Source organism: Serinus canaria, chromosome 15 (genome assembly GCF_022539315.1).
Source record: "Serinus canaria isolate serCan28SL12 chromosome 15, serCan2020, whole genome shotgun sequence".
Classification (NCBI taxonomy): domain Eukaryota; kingdom Metazoa; phylum Chordata; class Aves; order Passeriformes; family Fringillidae; genus Serinus; species Serinus canaria.
In genome coordinates, this window is record NC_066329.1 from 11,115,019 (window position 1) to 11,135,667 (window position 20,649).

General features: G+C 45.0%; 2 protein-coding genes across 2 annotated transcripts; one reads left to right on the forward strand and one right to left on the reverse strand.

Annotated features, from left to right (window-relative positions):
• The first annotated feature begins 262 nt into the window (after positions 1-262).
• MORN3 (MORN repeat containing 3) lies at positions 263-7,843 on the forward strand. The gene is made up of 5 exons (XM_009092446.4): positions 263-413; positions 1,111-1,268; positions 2,669-2,828; positions 5,459-5,643; positions 7,395-7,843. Exons 1-5 carry the CDS (start codon positions 269-271, stop codon positions 7,464-7,466), a joined length of 720 nt encoding a protein of 239 aa, XP_009090694.1. The 5' UTR covers positions 263-268; the 3' UTR covers positions 7,467-7,843.
• A 2,825-nt stretch (positions 7,844-10,668) lies between these two features.
• On the reverse strand, positions 10,669-19,112 carry ORAI1 (ORAI calcium release-activated calcium modulator 1). The gene is made up of 2 exons (XM_030232837.2): positions 18,865-19,112; positions 10,669-11,279 (listed from the first exon to the last, which is right to left on the reverse strand). The coding sequence occupies exons 1-2, from the start codon at positions 18,976-18,978 to the stop codon at positions 10,713-10,715; spliced, it is 681 nt and encodes a 226-aa protein (XP_030088697.1). The 5' UTR covers positions 18,979-19,112; the 3' UTR covers positions 10,669-10,712.
• Between the last annotated feature and the right edge of the window lie 1,537 nt (positions 19,113-20,649).

The window sequence follows — 20,649 nt, forward strand, 5'->3', positions numbered from 1 at the left end:
TGCACTCCCCGAGGTTTCTGGCAGATGCAGAAATCAATGCCCACCACAAACCTGACCTGCTGAGATTTATTTAACATTTCCTAACAGGCTGGGCTATGCAATGAGCCCATTTTCACAAAGTGCTGGTTTGTACTTCAGTATCTTTAGTGGCCTCCTGTTTGTTCTGTCTCTGTGCATGGCTCACAAATACTGTTCTACCTGTACCTGCCTTAGTACTTTCTAATTTATTGCTGATAATAAATTGTTTTCTTCTCCAGACACCAGCATTATGCCCGTCATAAAGTACCCAAGGATTAGAGACCCTCTCTTTTATGAATGGGACAGGAAAGCCCAGAAATGTGGATTAAGACACACAATTTATGCTGTAAATGGGGATCAGTATACTGGAGAATGGCTGAACAACTTGAAACATGGTAAGACAGATAATTTTGAGAAAAAATAGCAACTTAGATGTTCTTACAAAGGTTCCTAGGGATAGGAAGTGGTCAGTGGATTATGTGCTCTGTATGCTCCTGGAAGAGCATTCAGGTAGGACTATATGTACACTCACACACACATATTTGATATATGTAATGCAAAAATGCAGAAACATTTCTAATAGGTAACTTGAAGAGCTTTTGCATGCACTCAGGGGCAACTACCCGAAATATCTCTATTACAGATGTTTAAAAATCTTTTCCAAATAACAGCAAACTGCAGTCAGCTCTATGCACTGAGATGTGCCCTGGCTGCACAGTCCCTGGAGCTCTCTTAGCTCCTGACTTGGTTCCAGGAATCTTAATTTATTCCCAAGATGTGGCAGGGGCTGCAGGGGACAGGGCAGGAGGAGACCCTGTCCAAGCCAGGAGCAGCCAGAGCAGGACAGACTTGTTTACAAGCAGTAAACTGAGGTTTGGAAAGATTTTAGTGCATTCAGCAGAGGCCACACAGGAAGCCCCTGATCAAGATTAACGATGGTTCCAACTTGGGAAGCTAAACTGAATCCCAGACATAAACCTGACTTTGTGCAGGGAGTGCTGCCCTGCCTGGGATGGAGCAGGACTGGCAGCCCTATGCACCCTTCTCCTAACCATGACCTTCTCCCAGTCATTCCCGTTGTTTGTTAAACAGGTAAAGGCACCCAGATTTGGAAGAGCACAGGAGCTATTTACAGCGGTGACTGGAAGTTTGGGAAGCGGGACGGTTATGGCTCGTACAGCGTTCTTGACCCAGTGACCAAGGAGTACAAGAGGGTGTATACAGGCTGGTGGGAAAATGACAGAAGAAGTGTAAGTGAGATTTTCTGCCAGCAGTGAGGCAGTGGGACCCAAAACACGGGGAATAGCTGGGTGCACATGTGCAAGAAGATTACTTAAAATACTAACTTCTGCAATCCTGAGGCTGAATGGTCAAGACTAAAAATCCAAGATTTGTATGGGAGTGCCATCTCCTTTCTGGAGAGCGAGTCATCCCCACCCATCTGTTGGCTACCAGGCTACAGCCCCGAGCTCCCACCGTCTGCCACAGAGCAGTGGTTACTGCTCAGGCTCACCTGCAGCTCGGCCAAGCACGATGGGAGGTTTCACATCCTGTCTCTTAATCCTCCCCACCCATCCCTTTCATTACTATTGTCCTTGAACAAGTCAGAGGAACCTGTATCATAAGCACTGCCAGAAAATGCACCTTCTTCTGGGAGTTTTGCAGATAATGGGCAAATAACTTGAGTTCTTTTGGAAATTAGGCCTGCCACATTAATCAGTTTTCTCTAAAAGAAACATAATGAGAAAGTCATCTGGTAGAAGTGGCTGCAGTGTAATGTGTAAAATCCTTGTAGGATCGTTTTTGGATCTGCCACTGGAAACCTTGTGTTTGTCTTTGTGTCTGCTCTTAAATTAAACTCATCTCCACCAACACTTTTAATGGGTGTGTGGCTCCATGGCTCCTGTCTCTTGGAGGGAGCTTCCCTTCCTGTTCTTTAAGGTTAGATTTTCCATAATTGAGCTTTGGTGAAAGATTTATAATGACATCCAAATATCATTAGGGTTGGGTTTTCTTCTTAAAAGTTTCTCCCTTACATCCATGCAGTTTAACAAAATTAATACTCAGAAAAATCAGTTGTTTCCAGAACTGGTTTTATTATTTGTTCAGAGAAAAAACCCACTTTATTCCTATGGGAAAATGTGTTGTTGATAAGGAAATATTTCTTATTGGTATCACTCCCTGACATAGGGGGTACCTCTGGACTTCTCTTAATGGCAAACATAGATGTAAAACCAACAAGGGGTAGAGCTGCACAGCCTGGGACACACTGAGCTGGAAACGTCGTCAGGGTTGAAAGACACAAAATCTCCATGTTGAGAGACACATCCTTTAATGCTGCCTTTCCCCAGGCAGGTTTATATACTTGTAAAACCTGCTTTTAGCTAAATATTAGCAGCAATCATGCCAATAATAACACACTGAGATATAAACCCAAGGTTCTGTCAAGGGAATAAAACTGTTTGCCAAAAAAAAATCCCGTACTACCACATCTCATTTCCTTCAACACAAGGACAGCCCCAGAGCTGGGCTGCCGGCAGCCATGTGTAATAAACAAAGGAATATTCTATCAAAGTGATATCCCAGAATTGAGCACTGACCCCTTTCACTAGAGCAGCTCCTAACCAGCCATCTCTGTGCTGCTGTCCAGGGCCGGGGGACATTCTTTTACCCCAATGGGGAGCTCTATGAGGGTGAGTGGAGCAATGGCTTGCGGAGTGGCTGGGGGAAGATGCACTACAAGGACGGCTCCACCTATGAGGGACAGTGGCTGACGGATCAGCCCAACGGGCAGGGCCTGCTGCAGCTCCGTAAGTACCGACCACCCTCGCTCCCCCTGCCCCCTCCAAGCTGTTTGGTGTTGTGCTGCTCTCCAGGTGTCTCTGCCATCCAGATTTCTGTGCTACACTGCAGCCTTGCAGCAGGACTGCGGCCGCCCCGTGTCATCCCTCCCCTCCAGGTCTGGAGTGGGAAGCAGCACAGGCTGAGCAAGGGCTGGCAGTGCTCTGCTCAAGCCCATAAGCCCACACACATGAAAGCTTACTTTTGCTGTGATTTACATTTAAATGACTGGGATGGTTCGGGTTAGAGATAATATACTGTTGGGTCAGAGAAGAGCAAATCTCTCTTTTCAAGTCAGGCACTTTGCCAGACAGGCTTTCTAGCTCTGAATACCAAAGAAGAGTTCAGTTTCCAGTATAGGAAAAAAAACCCACAACAACATAGTTTTCTTTTTGAGTTTACTCCATCCCCTCTGTCTGCTTCCGACAGTGGCTTGTGTTGAGTGAACACAGGGGTTTCATTAGTACACAATCCTTTTCCATAAATAACCCCAAGTACATAATGGATTGGGAATGTTAGGGCCAATCTCAGCATAAATACAGAAATTTAATTTTTTTTCCCCTTATTTTCCTTGGACTTCAACACATTTTCCCCCAAAGCAAACAATCTCAACAAGCTCTGCAATACCAGGCATGGCATTCCAAGAACATCTGAATAAATATTATCCCCATATTATTATTCATCTATTCTTTTTTTTTTTGCTTGAAAGTGATCTCGAGGCTAGTAATTAGCTAAACAAAGCAGCTGGGAGGAATGAGCCTGACCTTCTCTGCACACCACATGCATGACTGTGCTCCCTGCACTGCCTGTAAAGTCGCTTTGGACCGATGGCTCATCTGGATGAAATCAGCACCTGCTTCCAGGGGGAATCTTGCACTGATCTGCTGTGCTCCTGTCAAAGGCCCTGTTAGTTCTAAACTAACAGCCCCTGCAGGCTGAGCTGTGGCTGATACACCATTTCAGAGCTCACTTGCCTCCAGCCTAGCCTGCAACTGATTGTTAGCTGGATTCCTTTTGGTTAAAATTAGCCGGAGCAATTATTTCATACCCACAAGCTTAATGCATTCAGCTCAGCTGCTGGAAGTGCGCCCACGTGCCGGCAGCTTTGCCATGTGAAAGAAAAGGAGTTCTTCAGTGGAGGTCACGATGAGCTGCAGCTCAAGATTAAATTGCTTGTAGTGGCAGCATGCCCAGCCAGGGTGAGCTTGGCTGGGAGCACTGAGCTGATCTGCTGCCTCTGCTACATCCATTCCCCAACAGCTTTGTACCACAGCACTTCACTTCCACAGGGATCGTGGTTCTGAGCAACACAGCCTTGGGTGCTCTGGGAGGAGAGCAGATGTGACCAGCCAGGTACCACAGTACAGTCAGGGTGCTTTTTGCCCCTCCTTGCAGCCAGGACTGTGGTTTTGGTGGTTTCTCACTTGGTGGCTGGAGTGCAGAAGCCGAGCTGCTGCCAGCCTGGACAAGGCAGCTTGGTGTTGCAGATAAGCACAAAAGCAGATCAAAGTTGCAGATAACCATCACCACAGCTCCAGCCTGTAAACCAGACCCTGCCCGAGCAGCCCAGCAGCCACATTCTCTGGAAGCCTTTTTGGTTTTCCCTTCTTCCCTTACAGCATCCTGGCAGGCCCCAGCTATCTCTGCAACACAGTGTGGGGTGCCCTGGTATTTCAGCCACTTCTTGTGATGAAGAATGGCAGAGTTCAGCTGAGACACAAAGGTATTTCCACTAACATGGTTAGAAATCCCCATGGGTTTGGGCTTTCCACTGTATGTAGGAAAAGGGGTGAGCAGAGGCCTCTCCTAGTGACAGCAGGGTGGTCTGGATCTGTCCCAACTCCTAGCATCACCATGTGTATGATGCCCTTTCTCAACCAGCATCCATAGATGAGGCTGCTCTCTTCCCCTTGCAGCTCTGCTTTCCTTGTTAGTGATGGATGGGTGGATTCCTGGAGAGCAGCTGAGAGCCCAAAAAAAGCCTCTCTTAACTTGCAGAAAAATGCCAAGAGAAGCAGTACAGCTGGAAAAACAGCCTGGAACTGACTGCCAGAACTGTTCAGACTCTTGCAGCAATTCTCACCCTGTAATTCATTGAGGAAAAACTTAACTAAAAGTATTCTTTGAAATCAAGATTATTTTGACTGGACAGCAATCAGTGCTCCGTTCCTTGCCCAGACAAGCAAACCTCTTCAAGCCAGAGATCCTGCGTGATTTGTTGCAGTGACAAATCTGAAACTTGTGTCCTGTAATTTTTCATGTTGTGAAGAGTGACTCAGGGACCAGTCCCTCTCCTTAAGCATACTGGCTCCTTGTGTCAGCAAAAAATGAGTATGTGAAAACAAAGCAGGTGAGCAGAGTCCTGGTTCCAAGCGAGCAAGCGTGGGCTCCTTCTGCAGGATTTTCTCCCTCTGTAGCACAGCAGATGGAGCATTGCAAAATCAAAATGACACACAGTACCAGAGCCACCTTGAAATTACTAAGAGGAGCCAAACACATGATCTTCTCCTCTGCTGGTTTGCTCTGTTGATTGATTTATTTTGTAACCCTTTAACACAATGGTGCAAATTTCAAGGTCTCTTCATGTGTTTAATTGCAGCAAATGGAAATCGGTACACTGGAGGCTGGAAAGATGGCAAGAAGCATGGCCCAGGGAAATACTTCTACCCAGATAAGGGACAGCTGTTCGAAGGCATCTGGGTAGCAGATATACCAAAGTGTGGAGTTCTGGTTGACTTTGGCAGAGAAAACGCTCCAGCCCCTTCTGAGTTTCCACTCCCAGAGGTAATTGCTTGGAAATTTTAGTGTTTGTATTCATCAGTGCTCAGGTCAGCTCTCCAGGTAGCATTTCACTTTTAAAGAGATTTCCCCCATGGGGTGTGTGCTCAGAGTCTTTTGGCCAGCAGCATCCTAAATGACCCCATAGGGACTAACAGCTCATGCAGCCTCTGCTGGAGCCTCCCACTTGCCTGCATCTGAAAAAACACAGTTCTCATGCACCAGAACTGCTCAGAGACCTGATGCAGCACAAAGGAAATGGGGACAATAGAGGAACAGACAATAGTGGGATTGGTGTCAAGACCAAATGATTTCACCAAGCCCAACTGCTGAGGCTGAGCAGACCCTGCAGGGCCAACAGCAGCTCTTTCCTCCAAGTCAGGGTCTCACCACTGTGCCCACCCCCCGGGGCAGAGGGGTGTGTGCAGCTTCCCACCTGGGCCCAAGGAGGGCAGATGGTGTCCTAGAGCCCACTTCCTCTGCTCATCTTTTCCCTTGATTGACACACACAGCAGAGGAAGAGCCAGGCCCTACCCCATCCCAAAGATTTGGTGAGACACAAAGACACACTGGGCCATCAGCCTGGCAGCCACTGGGTCCTTGCACGGCACTTTGGTGGATAGGAGAACCTGTCCCCAGCTCTGTGCCCTTGGAGGAAGAGGAAATGGGAATCAGCAGTGAACAGATGTGACTGCAAGTGAGAGCTGGCCCTAAGAGTCTCAGCTTGAACCCTCATGGTCTGCAAACCACAGATGTGAAACAAAATAGTCAGTGCAGGATGGGCTGGGGCAGCTCCCCTTCACTTAGAGCCAAGCAGAACCACCCTGGATAATCCCAGCTCACCACTCTGCTCCAGTAACACAGGGAATAGCACAGACCCATGGCAGGTAAAGCCACCCACCTTCTCTGGCCCAGGGACAGGGCTGTTCAAAATGACACCAGGCACATGCAGCCTTCCAAAGCTGTTACATCTTCATTGCCTCTGTCTCTTCAAATCTGCTTTCTATAGCCAAAGGCCCTTTGAGCAGTTTTTGATGAACCAGTTAATCCTGTAAGTACCAGGCACACCCACAGCAGTGCAGAGTAATAAACCCCAAATACCCACCAGAGAAAAACAATCTTTATTTTGCAAAAAGAGTGAAAGGAGCAGCACTTCTGTGGCTAAAAAATATTTACTATATGTAAAGGTCACTGAGAAGAGCCTCAACAATCCAATAGCCTGGGATGAACTACTGGTACACTAAGGGAGGATGTGCAAGTCTGGCTGTTTATTTAACTCCCTGAAGACCAAGTGATGATCCAATTCTCTTCTGCTCTATAAGCAAAAACAAAGCCTCAACTTTCACTGCTGTTATTGTGCTCTCAGTGGGTAGAGATCTGTTGAACTCAGAATATGAAGTAATTTATAAAAGGAGAAAAATGGAATTCAGGTTTTCATAAACTTTTGTCACCACCATCACCCCCTTTATTAAAACTATAGGTGAGGCCTAAAAGTTTACAAATCAAAGCCACTTTTGCCCAAGAGTGTGTTTTGTTAAAATCACTCACACAGAGCTATTTCAAGGAGATAAAGTGATGATTAGCACACTAATAAAGTTAGGGGAGTGTAGCTGTTTCTAAGTAATTGAAAGGCTGCAATATGAGCTGAAGTCCTGATACATGGGAGACTCTCCAATAATGCTCAAGAAATTAAGATCTATAAAACCTTAAGCTTCTTCAATTACACTGCATAACTAATTTGTGTTCTTTTCATTTAGATTAAACTACATGACCCAGCTGGTGTTTTAGCAGAGGCCCAGGCAATGTTTGATGATAGCCATGATGAATAACCAGATGCTGAAGAAAAAAAAAATTCAAGAACACGACCCTGGGTTATTTATTCCTTCGAGTGTCAAACCCACACTGTGGTTTTCGTGTTGCAGTCTGCCTCACCCTTCCCTCAAGGCTGTTCAGGTATACTTCCCTCTGTGGCTTTGCTCAGCAGCCTCCTCCCACCCCCATTATTTTGGAAAAGGGAAAAAAATTAATGGGGAAAAACCCAAAAACAAGCACCAAAAGGATGGAAGAGAGGCAGTGACTCTTTGCTCAGCTCCTCTTATTCCTCCTGCTAAGAAATCACACTCCTGGTGGTTTCAAGGCCTTGGCTTTAGAGAAGGAGGGTTTCTAGTATGTGTTTTAAAAGCATATAGAAAAGTACAATCAAGTAATTGTGTTCTCCACTCCCCCCAAACATAGCCCAATACATACCTGTGACCCCAAATGCCTTTTGAAGTTACAACAGATCATGTTTCAGTTACTAAGTCTATTTAAGGCCTATAGATAAAAAATAATCCACAACAATTGAGTATATTTTATTTCATGAAGGTATTTTATACCCAAGTAAGTGATATACAATAACCAATGTTTAAAATGATTGAGGTAAATGCCTAACACCATAGTTAGTATAAATAAGGGATAAAAAATTTTAAGTGCACTCAATGTTTAGATCCATGTGTTTGTGTCTGGTTACTGCCTGGGTATATAGTGACAAAGGTACCCAAGGTGTAACTTTCATGACCATTTCCACAGGTGGAAAAATGACAAAAACATACTTGATATCATGGCTTAAAGTGCAGAAAATAGTCAGAAAATTAGCTGTTATAACAGTGCCATTAGCTCAGAGCCTACCAGCTTGAGAAAACTAAAAATAACCATGTCCCACTAGCTTCTAATTCTGTGTGTCTTAAACAACAAGAAAGTCCCACACTTCTTAGTCACTTTGTAAAAGATCCACAAATCAAAGAAAAATTCAGCTACTTATCCAGAACAGCAAGGAATTTTACAAAATAAACTCAGAAAACGGATTTTCTGGACTTCCATTTAGAACCATGTAATTCCTAAATATAAAATTTACAGACAGAAGTAAAATTTTTACACCTGACCACACCCTTCCAATCAGTTGCTCTGGTGTGAATACCAGGTCAGGTTTTCTTTCTTTTAGAGGGGGATTTTAGGGGCCTGTTTTCCCAAGACAGAACTGGTAAAGTTCTGTTTTGGATGGAAAAATACATTTTGTGCTTACTACCAACATTCTGTGGTTTGGAATGCTGCTTCCTTATTGCCTTTACTAAAGCAATGCTTCCAGTGCTCCATGAACAAACACCTGTGAGTCTGTAGTTACAATCCTCACCATCAGATTTACATCAGGAATAGAATATATCTGAAGCATGTAATGGCAGAGCTGAGAAAATCCAGTTTTGCCTCTGTATGCCAGGACTTTCACTTCACAGGTGAAACCACCAAGTGGAAAGCTGTTTGCTGCTTGTGAACCTCAACTGCTGCTGGAAAAACAAAGAGACCAGCAGGTTGGTTTTGGGTTTTTTTATAGTTATATTTTTAGAATACAAAGGCACCACAGGTGACCTTGTCAACACTTTGCACTGCAGTGCTGCTGACAGGAGAGATCAGCTCCCATCTGCTTCAGTAGTAACCACACTGTGCACCTGAACTCCACAGGCACTTTGTGCAGATTGCAAATATGTTGGAATAACCTGAGATGGAGGTTGGTGTGAGAGACCATGTTCAGCCCAGGCTGTCAGGCACAGTTCCACTGGACTGTCACAGTCCCTCCTGTCTCATGGCAAAATCCCAGGTTTTTATTCCACAGGCATAGCTATGACTAGTGATAGCTAGTTTGTTGTTTTTTTTTTTTTTTTTTTTTTCCCCTTTGGCTTGAAACTTGTCTCAGTTTGTGTTCAAAAAACAGCTTTTACCCATTAAACCCTAAAGCTCCTCCACAGAACAACTGAGCCCCAAAGAATTCCAGTCCTAGACATAGCCAGAATTACTGAAGCAGCCCAGGAAAACTGCTGGAACCAAACCTCTTATCTAGGAGACCAAATGGAGGTTTTTGCTTAGAGGAAATGAACAACACAGTAGCATTGCTGTCACAGAGGTGTCTGAAGGAAAGCAGCAGTATTGATTACAAATAACCCATTTTCATAAATAAATATACATCAAGAAAAGTTGTCTTCCAGATCCTTTGGAAGCAAAAATGTATAATGAGTTATTAAATACAACACTTCAGCAAGGACAATACTTTTCTAAACAAGGAAGACCAAGGCATAGCTAATTACTTGGGAATCCAACACAGAGAAAGCACCTTTTGCTGCTTGCTTCTGAGGATTTATTAAAAATATATTTTCAATATAAAAGTATAAAATAATTACTACTTTGGCTTGGAAAAGAAACAGCAGTGGTTCTGATTTTCAAGCAAAAACATTATCCAGTGATAATTTTCATCTCGTTCCTTCTTTTTAAAAAAGGATTCTTAAAAGAGAAACAGGCAAATCTATCTCTCCAGATAATATGTGCCAGCTCATGAGAACTTTAAAACAATTATTGCTTTTATTTTCTTCCATGGAAGAGAAGAGTCGAGTCTCATTCCTACTCATGTGGCCACACCACATCACAGTAAGTCTAGTCCTGGGTGTTTAGCAAGTTACAAAATGTGTAAGTGCCACGGGAAAAAGGCACTGGAGAAATCAGCAAAGTAATAATTACTTGGCAGCAAAACATACTGGGGAAGTGCTGGGAAAGCTTTCACTCCTACCATCTGTCAGGCTTTCCAGGGAGAGCAGCACTAGCACCGAAACGGAGCGCTAATTGCTGCATGTCCCAAGTAATTTGTATCATGCCATGCAATATGGATAGGACAAGCAGAATCTTCTAGTAAATGCCAACATCAGATAAACAGAGAAAAAAAATCCACAACTTCTCTATCCATTCCTAACAAATACCCAAATGTACAATGTTATTTTCCATGTATTTATACAGCCACCATTCCACATTAACGGGAAAGATGTGAGACAGTGTTCACAGGAGGAGGGCTGCACATGCAGTGCAATCACACCCCACCATCCATTCCTTCAGACAGCAAAACTTGTATGTAAGGAACATTTTTTCCCCTCTCTAAAGGGTTAGAACAATATTTATAATTATTCTTTAAAAAGTAATCAGCAGTTCAACCAGTTCATCCACAGGGAGTCACCATAAGGCAGAAGCAGAATAGTGGGTTTATTTTCTTAAGCACAGGTTTACACAAAATTGGTGACAGCTGAGGTGACAGCATCACCTCTGTGATCCAGCTGATCCTGGAGCCGTGCAAATTCAGCAAGTTCATTGAGTTCCTGAAATTGCCTGTCTGTTTTGTGGCTCACCAGTGACCGGTAGAAGTGGACTGCAAACACAATGAAAATCAATCCAAAGGGCACCATAATGGACGTCGATGCAATGGCTGCTGCCTGTCCTGATGTGATGGTAGAACTGTTGCTCTGTGGAGTGTTGTCAGTTTTCTTCTTTAAAGGAAGGAACTTGACCCAGCAGAGTAACACCACTTCTGCAAGAAAGAGCAAAGTCCCAATGACAGTGGAAAACGCCCACGCCAGCTCAATGTGCCGGTGCATGCGCTCGTGAGGAGATTCCTTGACAGAGTTGAGGTTATGCACATTGCTAACAGCCTCTATGTTTGGAAGGATGCAGGTACTTATCATGAGTGCAAAAAGGTGAACTGCAACGAGCACAGTAGTGCAGGCACTGAAGGCTATCAAGAGCCCCTGAGGATAGTCGTGGTCTGGGTCAAGCTGAACTTCCACCATAGCCACCTGAAAAGGAAGGGGGAGAGAGATGCAGTTACCTACAGCTTATTTATTTGACTATAGGTTATTCAAAGTTTACACCATGTTTCTGGAAGATCATCTGATAAAAACAAAGTCTGTGTTTACATTTCCTTCATGTCAATCTGCACCCGCTTCTTTAGGTCCAAATTTAGGTCTGAGCTATCAAGCAAAGACCACTGTTTTCATCCTCACTGTTCTGTTGCAGAGCAAACCCCAACCACCTTGCCACCTCCAGCTCATGCCAGCAAAACAGCTGACCCTTATGAACAGCATCCTTGGACTCCTTAAGTGAAATGTTTCTTCTTTTGTGTTATATTGAAGACACAGCTTTTGATCTTTACTTATGAAGTCTTTTGAAGGATCTGTGAAAGGCTGAGAAGGCAGGGGACTGCCTGAAACAACCTCGGTGGTCCTTTCTCCATGGCTATTTGGGTTTAAGTTCGAAAGTGCAGAAACCTTTCATGAGAAAAGATCACCTTTTCATGGGGCTCTCAGCTATATTCTTCCACTCAAGTATTTAAATGGACTCTGGGAACACAGATTCAAAATGTGAGTCTCCACAATGCCCATGGCAGCCAAGCAAGGCTGTTGGAGGCTGGAGGAAACGTCTCCAGAAAAAATAACACAGTGCTCCCAGGCATCACTGCTCCCCCAAAGATGAGGCTACTCATGAAGATGTTCCAGCCCTCCACTACTACATGCAGTCATGACCTTCTTGTAACCTTAGATCTCCAAGCATGCCTGTGCCTAAGGAATAAAAAAATCAAATTAAATAACTGCCCTAGGAAACTCATAAAACCAGCTGGAATTATTCTGACAAATAAAATTAATTAGAATGCCTTTTAGCTGGTTTTAAAACTGCCAGGTGGTTTTGTGCATATGTGCAATTGATGAGTGACATTAATCCCAACAGCTCTCCTGAAGGGATCTTTCCTGATAAATTTGCCTTTCAGACAAAGGATAGTTCCATAGAGGGAATAATGCACAAAGGTCTCTACGTTCAGTGCTCTTTCTCAAAAAAAACTCATTTAACAGACAAAATACAGGTGAAATGCAGAGGAAAGAACCTGACAGTAATCTGAAATATAAGCACATCAAGCTGATAGGAAGAAAGATCCATGGGTAATACAGGTGCAGGGAGGCATGGAAACCAGGGCTGAAAGACAGCTGCAAAAGCAGCAGAAACATTCAACCCTCAGTATTTTGCAAGAGCTGAGCCAAGCTAACCTAGTCCTGGACCCCATCTTACGCATGTTCCAGGACACCAGAACTCTGAATCACTAATGCACCCAACACATTAAGGCAACCCAGGGTTTTGCTCAGACATGTTCCAACAGGCATTCGAGACCATTTGCCAATTGTTTAATTCCTTTATTGAAAGCTTTTATTGTCATAAGCCTAACAACCCAGCCAACTAGCAAGCAGTTTCCAAGTGTTCTGAGAAACTCAACATGAAATTATATTAATGCATATACAGTCCTTGCTCGAGGATTTAAAAATACCATTTTTCAGCTGTGGGAAACTTCATGATTGAGAGGATAAACATTTGCTTGTCAGGTCTCTCCTCTGCAGGATTGCTTGTTAAATTGCACTGTACTCGTGGGTTGTTGGGCTTCCTGCGTTTTTCACAGAACAATTGCAATCCTTCACTGAGGATTCATTTTCATACTTAAAGATTTTTCTTGTAAGTCTTCTGCTGTGCCTAGACTCAAAGCCATCCAGAATGACAAGACACTTTAATCCTTTATCCTAGTGCTTAGTATGATAACATAAACATGGCACTAAAGAGCTTCACCAGATGAAAACTTTATTTTATTTTAAGAACTGATTGTTTTTAGTTTGCCAAGCATTGAAGACATTTTATATTTCCATTTATCAACGCCTCTATACTAATGATATCAAGCATCTGATTTTGAGCTCTTAGTATTCATGTCTGGCAGAGTAACCCCAGCCTGACCCATAAGCAAAAAATCAGTTCATGTTTTCTGTCTCCTCAAACTCTCAGCAAAACTAATTTGGGAACTCTTTCAATGTAAACTAACAGAAAAACTGCCAACTTTTCAACTCTGAGTTTCCTTCCTGGGCCAAGCTTGAGCCAGGCACCTACAAGTTTCATTTTTCACCACGAGGGCCTGTGCCTGTTTACTAACAGAGACACAAAGTGTCAGAAGTTCTTCCCTCCTTTCCTCATGCTGCAATTTCAAAATAAACAGATCACAACTGATCTTGTAAAGTAATACCTGCAAGAACAGGGCCCTGATGAGGTCACCTGATACGATCCAAATTCATACAAAGCCTGAACTCACAGGTACATGCCAACGTTCCAGGCAGGATATATTCCTGCTCTGCTTGCTCAAAAGAGCTGCTCAGGGCAGGAACTGTCGTCAGTGGCTGCACACTTTCCAACACAACACTTTTAGCACCTTTTCCTTCACCGCTTTCAAAGCTTCTCTGAACACTTGCTGCATGATTTGACCGTGCAGCTGCTGTGCTGCAAGCGCCCTGCCTCGCTGCGTAATCACAGTGTAACGTGGGCTAGAAGACACCTCAAGAGGTCATCTGGGCTAATCCCTGGTTCAAAGAAGAGCTAACTTTAACTTCAGATCATCCTACAGATATGACTGACAGATTTACTACAGCTCCTGACAAAGTTGTACATCTGAAGTGCAGCTTCTTAACAAAACTAAACGACTCATGACATTAGGATACAAGACTGAAGCTCTCATAAGCCTAAAATTGGTGGGCAGTCTGATGTTTTTAGAAGGTAACTGAATTTTGGCACATAACTATGTTAAGCCTTTAACAGTCCTGGATTTCAGAGTCACAGCAGCCTGATTACTACCATATTGCAGGAAATTTAACAACTCGCCCTCTAGAAAAATCTGCACTTCTTTTTAATTTCAGTATACTGACCAAGTTCATTTCACTTACTTATTCATAAGGCTCCCATATCTTATTAGACCAGAAGGGCTTAAATAAAGCACCTGCTCTTAAATTAAAATCACAGGCTTACATATTTTTCAGATCAGTAGACAGTGCTGTAGAGAAAAGGAAACAAAATGCCTAATTTCAAGTAAGTCTGTATTATCTATGAGCTATTATTTATTATTTACTTCCTCTCCTCCCCTTCCCCAAAGAGATGCCTCTGAGCTCAGGTTGGTGGGAATATAACCCTGTACTGGGACTGCATCTTGTACAGTCTAGCACGTCAGGAATGGCTAAAGAGAAAGCTGTGCTGATCAAACATCACAACTGCATTTTTCAGGGCCCATCCATCATTGCTTGTCTATGGGTGGGACCACAGAGGAAACTCAATAATGAGCTGAGTGTCAGAGCATCACTGGGAATCAGCTCCTCTGGCTGGCTCCCTGTTTTCCTGACAGTACAATTCACTCCAGAGACAGAGGCACAGAGCCAGGCTCTCACAGACTGTCTGCACCATTCATAAAGAGTTATAAACAACCCATACAGAGGCTCTGTATGAGCCAGAAGAACTCACCGGAAATTAAAAGCAGATAAGTCAAAATAATGATCTTATTTACTGGTTTCATACAGAAGGGAAACTAAGCATCATTCATCCATTAGTCCAGGATGTTCACTCTGCAGATTATTGTTTGCTGCAGAATGGCAAAACACATTAATATTTGCTGATGCTGACACTGGAATACAAATACAGGGTCTCATTTTATTTTGCTAGCAAACATGAAAAGGCAATACCCGTGTGATGGGAGCAAATGCATCTTGAGGAGGTAATAACCCTCAACACAGTGTAACTTACAGCAAATCCATTAAGTACAAGTTCAGATTATCCAGAGGCTCAGTATCCTCTTTACATCCTCCAAACTACAGCAGCCATCCACAGCTGCTGCAAGACAGAACAGCAGGAGCCCCAAACACTCCACACTGCCTGCCTTGCTCGTCTGTAAGCAAGACAGGGATGTTAAAGGAGGCACAAAACTTTCCTTTTGTGACTGGAACAGAAGAAACTTTTTGCATGGGGGAAGATTCTCCAGCACAGCTGTAACCTGTGAGTGCAGGAGTGTTGCAGAAGGCTAAGTGGAAACAGAAGCCACAAAACTGGGCCTGTAGCTCCTGCAGGTTACAAAATGCCACTGTTTCATGCCAGTCTACCAGCAACCCAGCTAAATACCACTTAAAAACTTCTACAGAGACTCTTTTAGTATTTAAAACAACCAAGTGACCTTTACTAGACAGACACCTGTACAGCTGACACCAGTGGCCCCAGGTCCCACCTAACCTTACCTCAGCCCCAACTGTTATTATGGAAATCAATTTAATAAATATTTATCTCTGCAGTCAGTCTTCTGCAGAACATGACTGAAGCTGTCTTCAAGAGACCATACTGGCAATATTTCAAAGGCAAAAGTTGACAGTTCTTTGATGATATTTGAAGTATATATATCCCATCTAGACAAAGCCCAGCCAGCTTGGACCACTAGATGTACTTAAAAGAAAACAGCTGGCTGGTAAATATCAACCTCTGAATCCTACATATAAGGAAACCAACCATAGTGTATAATTCAGACCCATAGTTCTGACTCAGTTACTTTCACAAAGCTGTTAATTGGTGGCAGGAGGAGATGTTGAGTCTTCTGGTTTTATAACTAGTGGCATTTAACAACTTTCCTATGGTTTCTGACTCCCATATTGTAAAATTGTCATGCTACTGTGTTATGCATCCTTGGTGACAAAATGATGCTAACAAGTCAGAATAATTGTTCAGACAAAAATAACCTGTCAGCAGCCTATTCACTGTAAAAAATAAATATAAAGCCAAGCATGAGAGGCAAGATCATGCAACAAGATCTTAGCTATGATACAGAAGTGAGAAATCTCTGAGAAATGCCCCTACCAGTGTATGGAATGAATCCTCCATTCTTTAATGCACTACACATCCCCTACAATCCAGAATTTCTTTCTCTACCTCTAACAATTTGGGGGACTGATACTACTAGCTGGCTCCATAAATTGGAAAAGTGTACTAAATGAGGTTATAAACTTCATGGATTTTCCCTCAGACATATGGCACTGGATGATAGCATCCATGGAAACCTGAGTGAAGGAAATGCTCAGGTTTACTGGGGCGAGCTCAGCTCTCACATCAGTTGCCATCACCAGCTCCTGCAACTGTTTCTGAAGCTCACACATGGTAGCAAATCCTAATGTGAAGCTCTGAAGCAAAACTTATTGTAAAACAAGTTTTTAATCTTCTCTGAGGAAATATAACACTTCAGGGTTTGAAACCTGCTGAATGTTTGATACTCCACCTCACTGACCCGAGCAATGCCTTGCCTTTGGCATGCCTCATTCCACCAGGGGACATCACCAATCCTGAGGGAATCAACTTTGCAAAATGGCTGTAGCTAGACATAGAAATAGTCCATGAGCAGTTCAGCGGGAATAAACTTAGCTTCTACTAGAGGATGCAAGCACTCTTTAATCAAAGAGAAGGATCAATGGGGCTGGCATGGAAACCAGCACATTCCTCTCCTGACAATTCCCATCAATTCACTGGGTGGTCCTGGACATGTCACTTAAGCTCTTCCATGCCTGATAAGGAAAAGAGAGGAACAATGACCCTTCATTGCTGTTGCCAGCTTTGACCCAAGACTAGAATGCACTTCAGCAGCATTTTGTTCGAATATCAGGTGCCAAAGAACTGCAGTCAGTAAACAATGCACAGGCATGACAGAACAGCCCAGCTTTTCAAGGCAGAGGAACAACTCTAAAAGATCAGCAAAGTTTTTAAAAGACATCTAAAAATACTCGAAAGTTTACTCAGTTCTTCTGAACCAAGATTAGGAAGTCTTAGCTAGAGGACTAGGACTAGGTCAGTCAGTGCAAGAGCAAAGACACTACAGGTGGATTTCCATGCTGAACTTGTTACATGAAGAAAAAAAAGTGGATTTTTCTCTTTGGAAAAACTTAAATATGAACATTTGCATGTAACGTTACTGGCAATTAGAGATTTTCTTAATTGGAATGAAGTGGCTTTTTCCAGAAGTACCCTAAGCAACAAATTCTCAACAGCAGGAGACTGAACCCCTAGAATCCTAGAGAACTGAACTGAGAAACAAGTAGAAGCCTCACCTCATACATTTACTGATTTTGAGTCCATGTACCATATATTTAGAGAAAAACCAAGGAATTCAAGACGTTAAGTATGACCTCAAAACAACAGCATTTACACTGAGATGCAACCTCCCTTAGAAAGAAAATTTATAGACCCCAACAAACAAATTTTTCCCCACGTTCTCTCTCAATGTAAAGGGCTGACTCAAGCAGCCACCAACTGCTCTGAGAGGCAGGACGGGTGTCCAACAAGGAAAATCCATGATCAGAAGCGGCGTGTGAGCTCCCAGCCGGATGCGTTACCCAAGGAGAAGCGGCTCAAACGCAGGAACAGAGCCGCCTGTCAGTCACCCGGGCAGCACTCCGCCACCTCCCCAAGAGTTGTGGTCTGTTTTTAGCCATTGAAGGAGGACAGTGACATTTATTTGACCGTCAGGAGGCTGCTGTGTTTTCCAACAGCATCATTGGAACAATGGCTCTGGAAAGGAGCAGATTCAACGGCTGAAAATACTCCGTTTGTTAAAGCGGGGCAAAAAAAAGTCGAAATAAAGCAAGTCAGAGGAATGAAATTGCGAATTTATAAACTGTGAAGCATTTTTAACAGCTGCATAAAGGGGCTGAGGGCAGAGTTTTGTAGCTCTGCATGTCAGATGTCTGGGCAGATGAGGAAGTCTGTGTGAGTTACTGTATTTCAAATTATATGGAACTTTCGTATATGACATAATTGGGGTAACTAGAGTGCACTTGACATCAAAGTCGAAAGAAAACACACAAGAATAAAAAAACGCTTCTAAACCACGCACGAAATTCCAAACCAAGTAACATTCGAGTTCTCCTTAAATAAAAACTAGAAACCTCGCAACTGCAAAGGACTGATGATGGATGAGCCTGAGCGGCACCACAAACTTTAATCGGTTGTATTTCTTGGTTTATTTAAAAGCAGCTGCAGAGCAACAGCTGCCCCTGCCTCGCTGCGCCAGGCGTGCGGGCTGAGAGAGGAGCGGGATGGAAACCCCGCAACCCGGGCAGCGCTGGGGGGCTCCGTGCGCGGCCCCTCGGCTCCCGACACCGGAACACGACACGGTGACCCCGCACCCAGCGAGCTGCCCACGGCACACGCGGCAGGCACCGCGGCTTCTGCGGTCCCGAGCATCCTCCGCGGGGAAAATACGTAACAATCAAACAAATCTTGCACTATCTGGCGGAGATAAAAGCCAAGAGGCAGCTCTGAGCTCGTGCCAGGACGCGCTCCAAAACAAACGAGCTACCGAAGCGAGCTGCCGGGAGCACTGCCCGGGGCGGTGGCACCCGCCCCGGTCCCCGCCGCCCCAGGTGCCGCACGCCGCGCCGGGGGCAGCGCCCGGCCCGGGCCCGGGCCCCCGTCCTCACCGCAGCAGGCTCCGGGAGAAGCAGAAGCGGCGGCAGCGCTCCCGGCCCCGTGCCACCCCCCGCCCGCCGCGCCAGGCCGGGCGCTCACCATGGCGAAGCCGGAGAGCAGCGCGGAGGTGCGGCTGGAGGCTTTCAGCTTAGCTCGGCTCAGGTAGAGCTTCCGCCAGGACAGCGCCTGCATCGAGTGCTCGTTCAGGCTCATGGGCTCGGGGCGGAGGAGCGGAGTGGAGCAGAGCGAGGCGGAACGGGACCAGCGGGCGGCGGTGGCTCTTTCCGGAGGAGCGGGCCCGGCCGCGCTAACACCCCATGGCGGCAGCGCGGCTCTGCCACCCCGGAGCCGCGCCCGCCGCGCGCCCCGCGAGCCTGCGCGCCCCGCCCCGGCCCCGCCCTGCCGCGTCCCATTGGTCCGTGCCGCCCGGCCCCGCCCTCGGCCCCGCCCCGCCGCGCGCCGCCGCTTCCCAGCAGCCTCGAGCCCCATCCCGGGCGGGCGCTGTGCCCCGGTGCGCCGCCCGCCGCCAGGGGGCGCCACGCAGGGAGAGCCGCGGTCCCTGAGGGCGCTGAGGGCCCGGCGGGGCTGTGGGGCCGAGCCCCGCCCGAGCGCCCGCCGGAGCCCTCGCCGTGTTCTCCTGGTGAGCAGCTTAGCCGGAGTGCGCCTGACGGGATTCTGTAGTTTCCGGTGGGTTTGTGCCCCTCAGCCCAGTACTCGAGGCCCTGCGCTCCCCAGGGCGGACAGGATGGGGTGTCCCCCAAACCCATCCCTCAGAACAAACCACAAAGCTGTGCCTCAGCCTTTTCCTTCTGGAGTCCCCCGTCCTAAAATGCTTAAACATCTAACTTACACCTGTCCAGACCGGACAGAACACGTGGATCCAGATCGGTTTGAACATCCACCCTCTCTTCTAATTAAAACTGACCCAGCTAACCCTTTGTCACGTAGTTCAGGTTTTTCACAACATCTCGTAGGCCCAGAGCCCTTGATAAACCTGCCTTTATTAGCAAGCACTTGATAAGGTTGATTAAGCAGAACATTTCAACATCTACACATGCCAGTGTTGAAAGAATTTTTATTACCAGGTTCACATACACCCTTTAAACCATAATTCATTTTTTCTGTGTTTTACAGAGGGAAAAGTGAGGCGGAGAGCAGAACTCCCTCATGAATACTTGGCAGAGTTCTGAAGGTGATTTCTGAAAAGGTGAGGTAAAACACTGCTTGTGCCACATCAAATCTGTGCATCAGGAGACTTAAGGGATGTGTAAGAAACTAACCTGTTGCTATCAATTTGTAGTTAAGAAAAATAGGATTTTAACAATACAAATAATACTGGACAAGGATACTTTTACTATTAACAGGCACATGGATGGTCACCTAGGAGATGAATCCATGCTAGTTCTATTAGAGATCAAAAGCATCGTTAGTTTGTATTGTCTTGACATTTTCCACCTTATTTACAAGTAGAAAAATCACTGCAGATTGTCTTTAACATTTTTGCTTTGTTCTTCACACCTTTCTGATTTGCAAGATTCTTCACTTCCTTAAGCACAACAAAGGGAACGACAATCGACACCAACAAGGTCACTTGATGCTTTTCATGTACGAGGCATTATTTTAAAAAAGATGTAGTGAAAACATCCAAGAAAAATAATCTTAAGGATTTGAAGTCTTCAGAGGCATTCCCTGTACCACTTAGATTTGATCTCACTCCCTTCTCAGGAAATAAAGACAGTCCTCTTGTTATAAACAACTTCGGGTGAGATTTTTATCTACGGGCATTAAAACACCTCAGTAGAAGAATGAGTTTGACTTAGTCTTTCCATAAAAGCCTCTGCTGTTTTATCACAGACTCCACAGAATTTTGGCTACAATCCTTCT

What these genes read in the sequence shown, in the direction of transcription:
- ORAI1 (XM_030232837.2), bottom strand. Translation starts at nt 18,978, where the DNA reads ATGAGCCTGAACGAGCACTCGATGCAGGCGCTGTCCTGGCGGAAGCTC. An exon ending in TGCTCTCCGGCTTCGCCATG is followed by an intron (nt 11,280 to 18,864) that starts GTGAGCGCCCGG and finishes CTTCCTTTTCAG; the next exon opens with GTGGCTATGGTGGAAGTTCA.
- MORN3 (XM_009092446.4), top strand. Translation starts at nt 269, where the DNA reads ATGCCCGTCATAAAGTACCCAAGGATTAGAGACCCTCTCTTTTATGAA. An exon ending in GGGAAAATGACAGAAGAAGT is followed by an intron (nt 1,269 to 2,668) that starts GTAAGTGAGATT and finishes GCTGCTGTCCAG; the next exon opens with GGCCGGGGGACATTCTTTTA. An exon ending in CTGAGTTTCCACTCCCAGAG is followed by an intron (nt 5,644 to 7,394) that starts GTAATTGCTTGG and finishes CTTTTCATTTAG; the next exon opens with ATTAAACTACATGACCCAGC.